Here is a 14,813-nt window from a genome sequence, read left to right as displayed (position 1 = left end):
GTGCCGATGTAGCAACCTTGTCTTCTAACACTTTAAGGTAGTCTAACATATTGTGTACAATTTTGTGTCACATTGATGTATTCAAAGAAGTACAAATACTAAAGTTTGTTCAGCTTATAATTGGCAAAAAAATTTAAATTGTGTAACATTGATATAGAATGGCATGGACACAGATGGTGACATCAGTTATGCTAATTGCGTAATGCGTGACTGGTGCACGCTTATGAGAATTTATGCAAACCCGAGTTGGGACTTTTTAGATGTGTGCACTGTGCAGTAACAGTAGCCATTTTGGGGAGAGCCAGAGGAAGGGTCCCACCCTTGGGATGAGACCCTTCTATGTACAAAGCAACATCTTTCTTTTTTTAAAGGGTGACACCCCAGTTTCATCTTGCTCTCAAATTTCTCTCTCAATGTCTCTCCCTCCTCCATTATCCCTCTCCCAATGTCTTGCCCTCCTCCGTGTCACTATCCCTCTCCCAATGTATCTCTCCTCTCTCCCTCATTATCCCTCTCCCAATGTCTTGCCCTCCTCACTGTCACTATCCCTCTCCCAATGTATCCCTCCTCTCTCCCTCATTATCCCTCTCCCAATGTCTTGCCCTCCTCCCTGTCACTATCCCTCTCCCAATGTATCCCTCCTCTCTCCCTCATTATCCCTCTCCCAATGTCTCTCCCTCTTCCCTGTCACTATCCTCACCCAATGTCTCTCTCCTCCCTCTCTCATTATCCCTCTCCCAATGTCTCTCCCTCCTCCCTGTCACTATCCCTCACCCAATGTCTCTCTCCTCCCCTCTCATTATCCCTCTCCCAATGTCTTGCCCTCCTCCCTGTCACTATCCCTCTCCCAATGTATCCCTCCTCTCTCCCTCATTATCCCTCTCCCAATGTCATGCCCTCCTCCCTGTCACTATCCCTCACCCAATGTCTCTCTCCTCCCTCTCTCATTATCCCTCTCCCAATGTCTCCCCCCTCTTCCCTGTCACTATCCCTCTCCCAATGTATCCCTCCTCTCTCCCTCATTATCCCTCTCCCAATGTCTTGCCCTCCTCCCTGTCACTATCCCTCTCCCAATGTATCCCTCCTCTCTCCCTCATTATCCCTCTCCCAATGTCTTGCCCTCCTCCCTGTCACTATCCCTCACCCAATGTCTCTCTCCTCCCTCTCTCATTATCCCTCTCCCAATGTCTCTCCCTCCTCCCTGTCACTATCCCTCTCCCTCCTCCTCTCTCCCTCATTATCCCTCTCCCAATGTCTTGCCCTCCTCCCTGTCACTATCCCTCACCCAATGTCTCTCTCCTCACTCTCTCATTATCCCTCTCCCAATGTCTCTCCCTCCTCCCTGTCACTATCCCTCTCCCAAAGTATCCCTCCTCTCTCTCTCATTATCCCTCTCCCAATGTCTTGCCCTCCTCCCTGTCACTATCCCTCTCCCAATGTATCCCTCCTCTCTCTCTCATTATCCCTCTCCCAATGTCTTGCCCTCCTCCCTGTCACTATCCCTCTCCCAATGTATCCCTCCTCTCTCCCTCATTATCCCTCTCCCAATGTCTTGCCCTCCTCCCTGTCACTATCCCTCTCCCAATGTTTCCCTCCTCTCTCCCTCATTATCCCTCTCCCAATGTCTGCCCTCCTCCCTGTCACTATCCCTCTCCCAATGTATCCCTCGTCTCTCCCTCATTATCCCTCTCCCAATGTATCCCTCCTCCCTCTCTCATTATCCCTCTCCCAAAGTATCCCTCCTCCCTCTCTCATTATCCCCTCTCATTATCCCTCTCCCAATGTCTTGCCCTCCTCCCTGTCACTATCCCTCTCCCAATGTATCCCTCCTCTCTCCCTTATTATCCCTCTCCCAATGTCTCTCTTTTCTCACTCATTTTCTGTCTCTCTATCTGTTATTATAAGGAACTTGATGTTACCACATTGATTTGCATGTTGCTGGCATTCAAATCAACTATCAGCTAGCTTCTATAGATCTTCAGATTCTGAGGGGGGGGGGGCATGGCATAACTATATACACAGATTCAAGTTTGTACTAATTTGAATATAGCTTTTGACATTAACAACAACAATAACAAATGGAAAAAAACGGACAAAACACTCATACCTGCAATAGCTGCATTATGCAACATAATATATACATGGATTTGAACTTATTGGTGGACTGACAGGCTGAAATTTGCTGTTAATATTGCAAAATAGGCTGATTTTCTGCTACCTCAGACTTGCAATACAGTTGTTAAAAATATAAACTAATTTGGACACCAGCCAGAATTATTTGTGAGCTCAGAAATTGTCATCATAATGTCTATGTTAAAGTGTGAAATATGTCAACAGCAATAATAATTTCAAAGATAGTCCTATTAAACCAATGTCTGTTTCACATAATGGTGTATCTCACAAAATATGTATTTCAAGAAAATCACACTTTTAATTTTACCCAAATCAATTGTTTCTGTACTATCTACTTGAAATAAAATCATTCCATCTATTAAAGAAGACATTCATAAAATTAAAATAAATGGGATTTGATCAAAAACTCTCCACTTTATTTATGTATTCACTGAAGAAACTTAGGCCTATACGTCGTTATGTGAAACAGCAAAAGGCCTAATTGCATATTGTGAGAAACGACACAAATAACACTGTCGTATTTCATTGTGAGACGATTTTTACAATCAGCAAGATAGGACACTATGAGAACGAATTGTGTTTAGCACATACACCGTCATGTGAAACAGACAAATTAAGTACATATGACCATAGTAACATCCACACCCAGGATTTGGTCGAGTGTTGTCTACCTACTCTGCCAAAATTCATGAAAATGTAAAAATACCACACATGGCATTACGGGAAATTAATTATTAACTCTCTTCACGCGGGTGTCGACTGCAGACGACAAGTTTCAAACAAAAAATTTCAGAAATGTAAATGTTCATGACCATATTTGGAATCAGTATGAAAAATGCATTAAAATGAGTACAAACATGCCTAGTATTGATCCAGTAGTTCTTAAGATAGCTCTTGATATTTTGAGAAAATATTTCAAAACTTGAACTTTTTCCATTGAAGCGCATGGCTAGCACGCAGAGCATTAATTCAAATTCAATACATTGCATAGGGCAGCTAATGTGCAGATTGTTGCCCTATATAGACCACACTATAAACCTTACCTGTTATAATCCCTGAACGGTTCCCTGTAAGGCGAACAATATGGCTCCCTCTGTTGGTAATGATCACGTTCTCGTCCACTACTCTCCTCGTCCTGCTCAAGAGGACTTAAAGAGCGTGAACTCTGGTACTCCTCATCCAATGGGTTTCCCCGTCTATAAGGCGCATCTTGAATGGGTGAAGGCAATTCTTCTTCTGATAATAATGGTTGAGTCCCATCACTACCGTGTCCACTGTTTTACAAATGTTATTTGCAATGTTAGGTGCTAAACTATCAATCGAATCAGACTAAATGATCTGAGGACAATGTATTACTATACTTAATTGAGGGTGTCTGTATGTTGTACATGATCAGAATGGGATCTGTAGTAGGGTTGGCTACAGCATCTAAACATTAGGAACTGGACGGAACCACCCGGAACCAGCGGTTGACCGCTGGGGTCACATTTTGATTTCAAACCCTAAGCAGTGGATAGGTGTGAGAAGAAATTCTAAAATTATTTTCTGTAAAGTAACTGAACTCAACTGCAGGATTTCTGACCTTATAGGATAATTTTGGGAAAGGAAGAGACCTCTCACCTAAGGCAAGCCCAAGGCCAGAACTCACACAGATCGTATTCTCCTAGTCAACAGCACAACACCTTAACCACTTGGCCATCTCACCCTCTTATGAGCATGTGTTCAATATCCATGTAATGTATTGCACTGATTATGCAACCTAAGTGCTAACCCCCCCATTTTTAAAGAGGTTTTACGCATGTGTCTTAGCATGTGTCTTAAAAGACACAGTGGATCCTTCCATTTCAGACATTCACCTTTGGTGGAGGCCTGTAAACTAATTTGGTCCCTGTGATTGACAATCCGATAGAGTATATTTCCCATATCATGAGCTAGGCTATATACAAAGTCTAGTTTAATCTTGTTGGTTACACAATATTTTATGATTTGTTTATGCTATGTCCTAAGTTCTGTATTCCAAAATCTAGTGTACTACTCAATAATTGGAGAATCTGTGTAATTTTAGGCCTATGGACCTTTTAAAATTAGGAATGGGAACCATGATAAGTCTCCCTCCGCAGATCACCTATTCTGATTACAGTGTTAATACAAAGGTTAATAATTGCACAGCTACTTTTAGCATGTTTTCACGTAAGCCAACTTAATTGTTATTGGTTATCAAAAAATATGTTATTTGAAAATGATCATGACTGATGGTAATGTTTTAATAAAGCATGTGTTTACAAACTCAAACATGCAGAACAACCCTATGTGACACGATCTGGTCCATGGAGGGCAAAGGAAGCATTTTTGAAAATTGAGTTACTATATTCAGTACCTTACACAAACATTAAGCTATCATATACTGAAAACACAAAATTTCTTGCACACTTGGTTCTAAAGCTATGAAGTGTTTTGATGTCTATTTTCTTATGTATTTAATTGTTTTTTACTGCATATTTTTTGCCTTTATCTCAATTTCAAATTTGCTGTCTTTGGGCTCCATGGATCAGATCATGTTCCATATGAAAGACCATCTATAAACGAAGTACAAAAAACTATATTGTTCCTAATTAACACTCACTTTGAAGGAGATCTCTTTAAACTCATATGAATTGATTACATTTTTATTATGTTACTAACTCCACCATTTTACAAAAATGAGTTAGACCCGGGCATTTTATTGCTAGCAGGGAAGTGTATTAGACGCATCAACATCTCAGTACAAGTGCATTATTTTGTAATTTCTTGAGCAACAAATGATTTATTCACCTAGTTCATACACAAGAAAAAAATTCTATGATTGGTGCTATTTTTATATCAAAAGTGTTACTCAAAATGTTGGAAAATACAAGCAAATATAATGCATCAGCCCCCGCATCAACCTGCAAGAAAAAAGAACGCGTCCGAAAACACTGCATATAGTTATTATGTGAAGTGCATGTCGTGCATTCTTAAACACTTGAGAATGTTCCTGCAATCTTATTGGTTCTTACCCGTGTGATATGACATGATATCACACGGGTCAGCGTGTGTGCATCAACGCGGATCGATACGCGTACTCGCTATTTGAACCAATCGGAGGCGCATAGCAACAACGGGACTGATCGATTTTAAGCCCTAGGCATAATTCCTTGCAAAATGTAGAATTTAATTTGATTAAAATTTGTAATATTTTTATTTGAATTGAAGTGTTTAAGAATGAGAATAAAGGTATTGTTTTTAGCCGCTGTCATGCATCTATCGACTCATATAACACGGGCGACATCATTATTTTTGGCGTAAAACAACGAGGATAATGATGTCGCCCGTGTTATATGAGACGATAGATGCACTCCACCGGTTAAAAACAATATCTTTATTCTCTAAATACACAATCAATGCATGATTTGCATTTTCTAACACTTGCTCTGAATGGCTCTCTGTATCTAAGAGTGTATGAATTAGGAACAATATGTTATGATCGATAAAACACAATAAGTGGCATGTCACAACAATTGATCTTTAGATACTTCCAAAGTATATGCTGCATTTGATTCTGCAATATCTCAAAATTTTCAACAACATAAAACTGTTACATCCCAGCAGCGTCATAGCAACACATTGAGGTTTGCCTGTCATTTAAATCAAACTGCCAATCCAAATTTGACCTTAATTTTAAATTTTGGTATATTTTGCCCATCCTAGGAATGAACTGCCTGTCCAAAATGATGGGTGGCTAGGAATTAGGAATTCTAATTATTGTTTTAAAAGTCTTTTCAGCAAGTAGCTTTTAAAAATTGCAGGAAAGTAATTTTGATGAGAAAAAAAAGACGCGAATTGCAGTTATGACATGAGACTTGTTGTATTTGATCATCAAATGAGCTATTCCAGTTGAAATCCATACACCCCTTAGGAAGACATGACCTTAATCTCACAACCACTGAGTCATCACCAATTCAGGTAACCCCATTTGAATTAAGGTCATGTCTTCCATTGGGAGTGCATAAAACTGCAGCTAAGTATACTTACCTGTACTTATTAGGTCCACCATTAACAGGTCTGGATGGAAATCTTGAAGGAGCACCACTAACTGGCGAAAAACCAATGGAATTAGGCGGGAAACATGCAAAGAATTGCCTGTTCCTGGCCGGTTGCCCCGCAATGACCCCTTAGGGGAGAAATTGTAAGGTGAACGACTCCTTGGAGTGTGGCCGTAACTTTTAAGTGAGTTTGTCGGTGAAAGTTTGCGATGATTGGACGGAGAGATGGACAAACTGTTGCCCATGGTGAGTGGATGATTGTTGTTGGTAGAAGGAGCCGACAGGCGACGATTTTGGTACATGTGCAGTACATTGCCAAATAGTGAATGACTTCTCTGTAAGGTACAGAAAAAAAGCAACACATATTTTTAATTTCTTAGTATCAGCATATGTTTGAAGATATTTTTGTAACTAGAACTTCTAATTGTTTCAATTAGATAAAATATATACAAGAACAAAATGGCTCAATGATCAAGATGTACAATAAGATACTGAAAGCACAATCTGACAAATGGACATTTGTTATAATTTAAAGCCAACTACCAGCTGAAGTAGTAACAATCTTTCTCAACTGATGTGGCCCAGACTTAGTATCTCATTGGTTGATTATAGGTTAAGGCCAAAACAAATTGTTTGGTTGCCTTTCTAAGATAAACATTTGGAGGGTCTTTCATGGGCCTTCCTCCATTTTGAAAACGCTAATTGATATTGACAAATGCTTGGATGTTTTATGGTAATTTTTGGACTGAATTTAAATGGAAATACTTCTTGTCTTAATAATCAATTATGCATTTAATGAAAAAATGAGTGAATAACAAATATAAAATGTCCTTGATACTGTCAAAATATAAGGTTTCTTTAAAAATAAGTGATTGCAAAAAAACCACCCAATCACCACCCTACCAAGTTTGAAGCTGATCAGTTACTATGTTGAAGTTGCACAGTGGATTAATAATTAATAATTTTGCTTCCACCAAGCAAACAAACCAGCTAACCAACCGAACAACCACCTGCACCATAACATAAGCCCACCACATTGTGGGGACCAAAAAAGGGGGAATATGTTCAGTTCAAAGCATCTGACTGCCCAACATCATACGGTAGTGATCTAAAAATATGTATAAAATGCTAAAACTGCAATACAAACAAGGAGAGCTAGCTACCATAACTCCTAACATTTAACAGTAAAAATACCGGCCCCCATGTCATAACCCTGCCGTAATCTTACCCTATGTGAAGGTTCATCAACATCATCAGCTACTTCTCCTTCTTCAGGCTCTTCTTCCATGTCTTCCAAATTGCCAGATATTGCTCGCTTGATTTGGGGACCTAATTCATGCAAGGTTCTCAACCCAGCCTAAAAAAGAAGTAAAAAACAAAGTCAACCAACACATACAATAATAATAATAATAATAATAATTAACATGTAGACTGCCTAACATGTCTTACATTATTTTGCATGGTTTGTATTGCACAGAGATCACTGGCTTGTTCTTTCTTCTGCTTCTATATTTTTTTACGTGTTTTTCCTTTGCTATAATGTATTTTAATATCCTTGCCACTGCCTCCGGCAATGTGCAAATCACAGTGACAAACTTTGCAGAAAGCATAATGTTCACCTTTTTGCGATGCACTGTCACTGATACATGAAAATTAACCATCTAATGACACGATGTCAAAATACAATATAAAAAACACTAAATTGATTGAAAATATTCACAGAACTGCAGCTGTTCCGTCACAACAAACCAAACATAACAACATGGCATTGTACAGAGCACTAAATACTCTTGTCCCCTGCATTGTGATAACCCATAACCAATAATGTTTTATTGCTAGCAATATTTATATCACTCTAATGAAAATGAAACTTTCATTACAAAGATTAATTGCAAAATACTCGAATTTTTATACTTTTTTTTTAATACTAATTTTTATTCGAATACTTGAATATTAAGCTCTGAACTCAAAAACAATTTGATTAACAATGTGGCCACTTTGCTTGCTTGTAATGCCATTCATTCTCAGGATTCCATCCATCTTGGCTTACATGTAAATGCCATAGCACCGCCACCATCATCTTGTTTTACTACTGATATCAAAACTGCTGGAGCAATACCGTAGAATGTCGTCTAGAAGCATATATGCCTCTAAATGAGGGGTTTTTTAAACGAAAGTTTGACCCCTTGGCTTACATGCAATGCCATAGCACCACCACCATATTACCATCACCTTGTTGCCTGCCCTCAAGTTTGACCCCTTGGCTTACATGTAATGCCATAGCACCACCACCATATTACCATCACCTTGTTGCCTGCCCTCAAGTTTGACCCCTTGGCTTACCTGTAATGCCATAGCACCACCACCATTGCCATCACCTGGTTGCCTGCCCTCAAGTTTGACCCCTTCAGCTTTCCTCTTTTTAAATCTTCTAAAATAATCCTGGATCAGGAATGTTGCATAGAACTTGCCTACTGTTACATCATCATCAGCTGAAACAAAGAAAAGTAAACAAACAACAAATCAGCCATTCACAATTTTATGCTGATTTACTGTTTATTTTTGAATAAACAGTATCAGCATAAAATATACTGTTAATTCAACATTAACAGGTTTTAATTTTCTATACAGAAAAACATTATTTGGCAATTACTATTATGCATTTCTATAAAGTCTCAAACTTATGCTGGCATATACATTTTCAAGTGTTCCCTCAGACCCTCACAATATGATAAGCATACTTTGCGTAGATATTGCGTCCAAATGTGTGAATACAATAATAATGCAATAATTGTGTCATCTTACATTAAAACTTGCTCCAATTGAGTTAAGACACAGCTTAGTTTGCCGTCTTGTTTGCTACCGAGTTCAATTTGAACTTGCCTTCAATTTTTGACTTGAATTTGTTTTTAAACTACAGCATGTAGTTTTTGTTGTTTGCTTTTATATTTTGTTGTCTGTTCTTGAAGAAGAGCAGTTTATCTGCTCAAAATGTTGGTTGTTGTTTTTTACTGTCTGTTTGGTTTTCTCTGTCTGCTATATGTGCACAGTGATTTTCATCACTTCCAGTGTACTTTTGTACTGTTTTCCTGACACTTTTGTGGGCTCTGGAATTGGCAATTTTTGGCCACGCAACTTTGCCTGTTTTTGTGCCTACACTGATTGTTTGGTTTATCATGTCTGTTTATATGCAAAGTGATTTTCATCACTTGTTCTAGTGCACTTTTGTATTCCCATTGATCCTGGTTGTTTTTGCAGGTTTAGCACTTCTGTGGACCTTGGAACTGGTAATTTTTGGCTATCGACCTTTGCCTACTTCTTATGCCTACATTTGTCCCCCCTGCATACTGTCTAGTCTGTATTTTACTTGTTTCCCCAAATCAAGTTGGTGTACCTTGCTCTTTTTCTTTCCTTTTGTTCATATTCAAGGTATCCTCTTGTATCATTTATTGATTCTTGATGTGTTTTGTGTCCTCGTCTGTTGGATTCACCATTACCCACTTTTTTTTTTTTTTTTCATCTTACATCATTTTGAGTCTCACCCCAAGCAGTTTCAGTCTGAACTCTGCTATGTTTACGTGTTACTCATGGAGGGCAAATAGTAACCTCCAGATTATTTCACTATGCACCTTGCAAACTTTGATGTAAAGTGCGTGATTGTTTGCGTTCTCTGTGTGACACATGTAAACCCTTATTACATTGTTCAGGCTTTTGCCGATAAATGCTTGATGCTTAGCGATCCAATATGTCGGACTTACCATACAGTGTTATGCATTGGACTATACTTATGTGGTGAATATAAGGCTCTTTTAGTTGGATATTATTTTGTAATAGCCAAGATTGGTTAGGATATGGATTATGATCATGCTTGTACAAATATCCAAGACTGGGGATGTTTTGGGCCATTCCATTTAAAAACCACACTACCCCTGTGGAAGATTTAGGTAAAGTCTTTTATTGAAGGAGTATGAATTTTGAATAGAATAGACAGTTGAGTAACTTCCATTTGAAATACTCACTCCAGTTGGGGAAGGTACAGGTAAAGGCATGATACAGGGGGAGTATAGGTTTCAAAATGATGAACCCTGACCAATTACATTTGAAAAACATACTCCCCCTGTGGAAGATATTTCCAAAATGTTCCACAGGGGTAGTGTGGATTTCAACTGGAATAGCCCATTCCACCCAATAACTTATTTGTCATAACATTTTGCAGATAATTTATATGACATTGGACTATTCCTCTAAGAAAGATTCAACTGAATCTTCCACAGACGGAGGGTGAGTTTCAATGGAGCTGCCTTTTTTGTTCATTCCATTTGAAATTCATACTCCCCCTGTGGAAGATATTTCCAAAATCTTCCACAGGGGTAGTGTGGATTTTGAATGGAATAACCCATTGGCCATATCTTGTTTGCATACTAACCACCAGCGGGAGGCACCACCTGGTCTAACAACTTGGTACTAGTCCTCTTCCAAATCTTCTTGATAACGGCCCGTAATTCCTCATTGCACGTATCTATATTACCTGCAATTGCAACGAAACAAATTGAAATAAATATACTTTATTATTGCATATCATGTTAACAAAAGTGTGTTTGCGAAAATGAAGATACAAATATTTTTATTACTTGTTTTTTCTTATCCCATGAGCAAGGCTGTCAAATATGCAGTAGACACAGAGGAAAGTAATTCACACTTTCAGAGTGATGTATTTATAAGTTTAACAAAGTAGACATGATAATATCATGTCTATTTTATGTAAGTTACACTTATAAATACGTCGCTCTGAAATATTATATTATATTGTGGCCAACTAGGCTTATATATAATTGTTTATTAGTCGGTGGTGCATTTAAACAAAATATTTTGTACAGAAAATCACCTTCAATCTCATTCAGCAATTATGGATGCTGTTAAAAATTCAATTATGTGAAATACACTGTTACACATACAAAATACACATATTTGTAAGTACAGTGTTGAAAGGTTATTTTAAGTTTGGTGCTTTAGAAATCCCTTTTTATTATTAAAGGTCTGTGACAAGATCAACAACCTCATCCCCAATTTACCTCCTCACAACTGAGATTTTGATATCAGAAGATAAAGCTCATACTTTTCTCATTACCCCTGTAAAATTTTACACCCAAGATATGTTTTGTTAAAATGGTGTGAAAAAAAAGTGGTAACCCCCACCAGAAGTATGTATTATTTTATAGTGTATTATTACACATTCTTAGGGTTCCATCCATCTTGGCTTACACACAAAATTTTCACCATTTTTTGCTCTGGGAATTCCCCAAAACAAAATTGGTCATTATTTTTACAACCCTAAAGAAGACATGGAAATTCCCAAGAAAAAGACACCTTTTTATTTCAGGCTTGGGAATTCCCAAAAATGTTGGCAAAAATGTGCCTGTCTTCTTTAGGGACACCGGGAATTCCCAAATTTTTAATCATTTTATTGTCAAACTGGGAATTCCCATTTTTTTTGGATAAAATTTTGGTCTGGGAATTGGCCCATAAATTTATGGTACAAACTTACATGTTTTCTTTAGGGGGGTGCCATTAATTTCTGGAATAGCCCAATGCCATAGCACCACCAACATAGCCATCACCTTGTTATACTTCTGATATCAAAATGGCTGGCGCAATATAACTCAAATTTTGGAATCAGATTGTTTTAAGACCTCAATGTAAGATAGAAAACACAATATGAAAATATTTGACTAGCACCTCTAAAGAAAGTAACCAACTTACCTTCAACTTTAATTTTGAGACTCGTTCTAACTAGAGCAAAGAGAGTTGCATTGAACATCACTGTGCCGTCACTATTAAGAGGCATGTTCATGGTCACTAACCTCTGCAAAAACACAAACATTAGTAAATCATATTTAGACACTTTGTTATTTAATCAATGATGTTATAACTATTTCATACACTCCTATATTAAAGCAGCCAATTAGAAAAGCAGTTAAAAAGTACACAGAGTGCATTGCGTTTGTAAATGGTTCTAACTGTGGAGGTGTGTGTGTGGTTTGTCACATTCACACTGTGGAGTCTGCCAACAACCGTGGAGCTCCACAGTTGGAGACCCGGGTTGGAGATAACCTCAAAAATGGGGTTTTTGAGCCATAGAGGGGGGTATACCACCTGTCATTTTCTGATTAGAGCAACCTCCACAGTATGGCAGTTGCTGTGAGATTTGTGTAAAAAAATCTCCCCAGTTTGAATGTGGGTGTGTGAATCTCCCCAGTTGGAATATACACACACCTCCACACTTGGCAGCATCTACAAGAGGGGGTGATTGTGTATATTGTACGCCGTGTACTACGCGCAGCTTTCACACACATTCTTGTTATGTAGGATTGATTCATATAATACGGGTTGATGCATTTATGTCAGTTTCTATTTTCCAACATTTTAGGGATAATTTTGTTATAAAAACAGCAAAAACCCTGTGTTTTATTCTTCTTGTGTATGAAATAGATTAATGAATGCGTATTACTTGTTGCTCAAGAAATTAGACAAAATAATGCAATTGCGCTGATGTTGATACGTCTAATGCATGAGAGTCAACATCAGTGTGTGTGCATTATTTTGTCTAATATCTCTCCCAACAAGTAATACACGTTCATTAATCTATAATATTGATCACCTGAAACAAAATGTCAGAGTTACATTGCTGCTTTTTCCTAGATATATCAGATGTGATAATGTAAAATCTGTTGAAAATTTAAATTACAACTTACAAATTCTTGTAGTTCAGGGGCTATGGAGTTTGTGATTTTCTTTTACTACATTATTAGTGGACTGGAACCAATATTTTTTTTTGCCTCCTTAAAACTGAAAGGATTAAAATTTGATTGTTTCCATTTTTTCGATCCCGCAACAGCCATAACCTGTCAAGGGCCTACGATGCAGCCATTAAAAAAGTTCCTTGAGGACTATCTCATGACAGTCAACTTGTATGAAGATGCGCCTCGGATGAGATGTGATACTGTAGGTAGCATAATCAGTCATGAGACCTGATACTGCATGTAGTCAGCATAAACAGTAAGTCCAGATGAACAGTTTAAATATTTATTTGACTATATCAATCATTGTTATCAGATACAATATTCTTTTTGTGGAATATGAGTACAAATAAATAAAGCAGGTCTTACCTTACATGCTATTCTATGTGGACATAATTTACCAAAACCTAAAGGTGGTGATATTTGACGTAGTAATGTCACTACATCTAAATGTTTTATTCTGCCCCTGTAGAAAAGAACAAAAACAAAATTATCAATGACACATATTTTTCAATAAACAGTGGAATTCTAGTTAGAGAAGCCCTTGACAACCAATCCCTTGTATGGCATGCAGGCAGTTGATATAGGATTCAGAATCTCCTCCCTCATCTTTACTGGCTCAAAGGCTGACATAAATTGTTCACATGATTTGTTGGGAGTAGCCAGTGGCAGCGCTAAGGGATTTCCCCCCAATATTTTTCTTGCCCCCCCCCCCAGTTCAGTTTGCCCCTCCCCACTTTTGTCAGTTTTGCCCACCTTGAAATTCACTTTGCCCCCTCCCCCCCCGCAACAAAAAAAAATTCCTGGTGCCGCCACTGGGAGTAGCCTTCTTTTATTTCCATATAGGCCAGCCAGCCAGTATGCTTATCGCTCATTCTACAAAATCGGGTGCCAATCCACTGTAAAAATTGAAAAAATAAAAGTTGTTCAAAAAGACCTGCTTTTTGTGTTTTTTAAGAGTAAATGTATCACTACTTTCAGATGTAAAAGATTGCCAACACCACTTGCATATTTTTCTTTCAGGAAGTCATGATATTTTTTAACACTAATGTAATGTGAGCTACGTTACCGGCTCCAAAATGGGCTGGTTTTACTTAATCCAAGGTCATAAAAAGCAAACAAAAGATCACTTGTGAAATGTAAAACCGATTTCACCATTTCATAGAAGTTTTACAGATGCGTGGATGAGTGCGTAACGTAGCTCACAGTAACGTAGTTCACGGGTTTTTAATGTTTTTGATGTGATTTGTGAACGTTAGAACGTTATGTCGTTTAATTCTAATATAAATGGGGTTCGATCACTGGTACCTATCACATATTATTAGGAAGTTCATCTTATGCAAGTGCATACTATAGAATTCTGGTAACGTAGCTCACCAGTCTTAACATGGTCGGTCTAAATTTCAATGTTTACAACATTTCTATGCCAAAAATGCTACAGCATCACGATTTTTACTGTGATTTTTAAAAACCTATGAGTGTTTCCTTTCAAAAACAGCACACTACATTGATACCTCTGTTTTACTTCTTTCCAATAACGTGTGTTAAAAAAGGTAACGTAGCTCACAGCGTTTTGGTGGAAAGTGCAATTTATTTTAGAATTACACAAAGGCGTTTTAATCACTAAAAATAATGTTGATAAACAATATGATGGTGCGTTATCTAATTAAAAAAGAACAAAAAAGGAAAGGAAACGCATTTATTCAAAGAAAATATTAAGGGTCAGATTTGACACTTGAGCAGTGGAAACGCATTTTTAGCAAAATTTGAGCCTTTGCAAGGGTTAATCAGGCTGAAGAAAGAATTTAAAGTATGGAAAACT

The 14,813-nt window shown here is 37.9% G+C and overlaps 1 protein-coding gene across 1 annotated transcript in view; it reads right to left on the bottom strand.

Annotated features, from left to right (window-relative positions):
- Positions 1 to 14,813, bottom strand: part of LOC140148178 (voltage-dependent L-type calcium channel subunit alpha-1D-like) — a 143,823-nt gene that overhangs the window by 1,557 nt on the left and 127,453 nt on the right. The window contains 6 exon segments of the mRNA XM_072170038.1: positions 6,184 to 6,529; positions 7,423 to 7,551; positions 8,538 to 8,686; positions 10,621 to 10,722; positions 11,955 to 12,057; positions 13,361 to 13,457. Coding sequence (XP_072026139.1) covers positions 6,184 to 6,529; positions 7,423 to 7,551; positions 8,538 to 8,686; positions 10,621 to 10,722; positions 11,955 to 12,057; positions 13,361 to 13,457 — 926 coding nt within the window.

The sequence above is a fragment of the Amphiura filiformis genome, chromosome 3, assembly GCF_039555335.1.
Source record: "Amphiura filiformis chromosome 3, Afil_fr2py, whole genome shotgun sequence".
Taxonomy (NCBI): domain Eukaryota; kingdom Metazoa; phylum Echinodermata; class Ophiuroidea; order Amphilepidida; family Amphiuridae; genus Amphiura; species Amphiura filiformis.
Note: the sequence above shows the minus strand (reverse complement) of the source record. Positions and strands in the feature narration are given on the sequence as shown.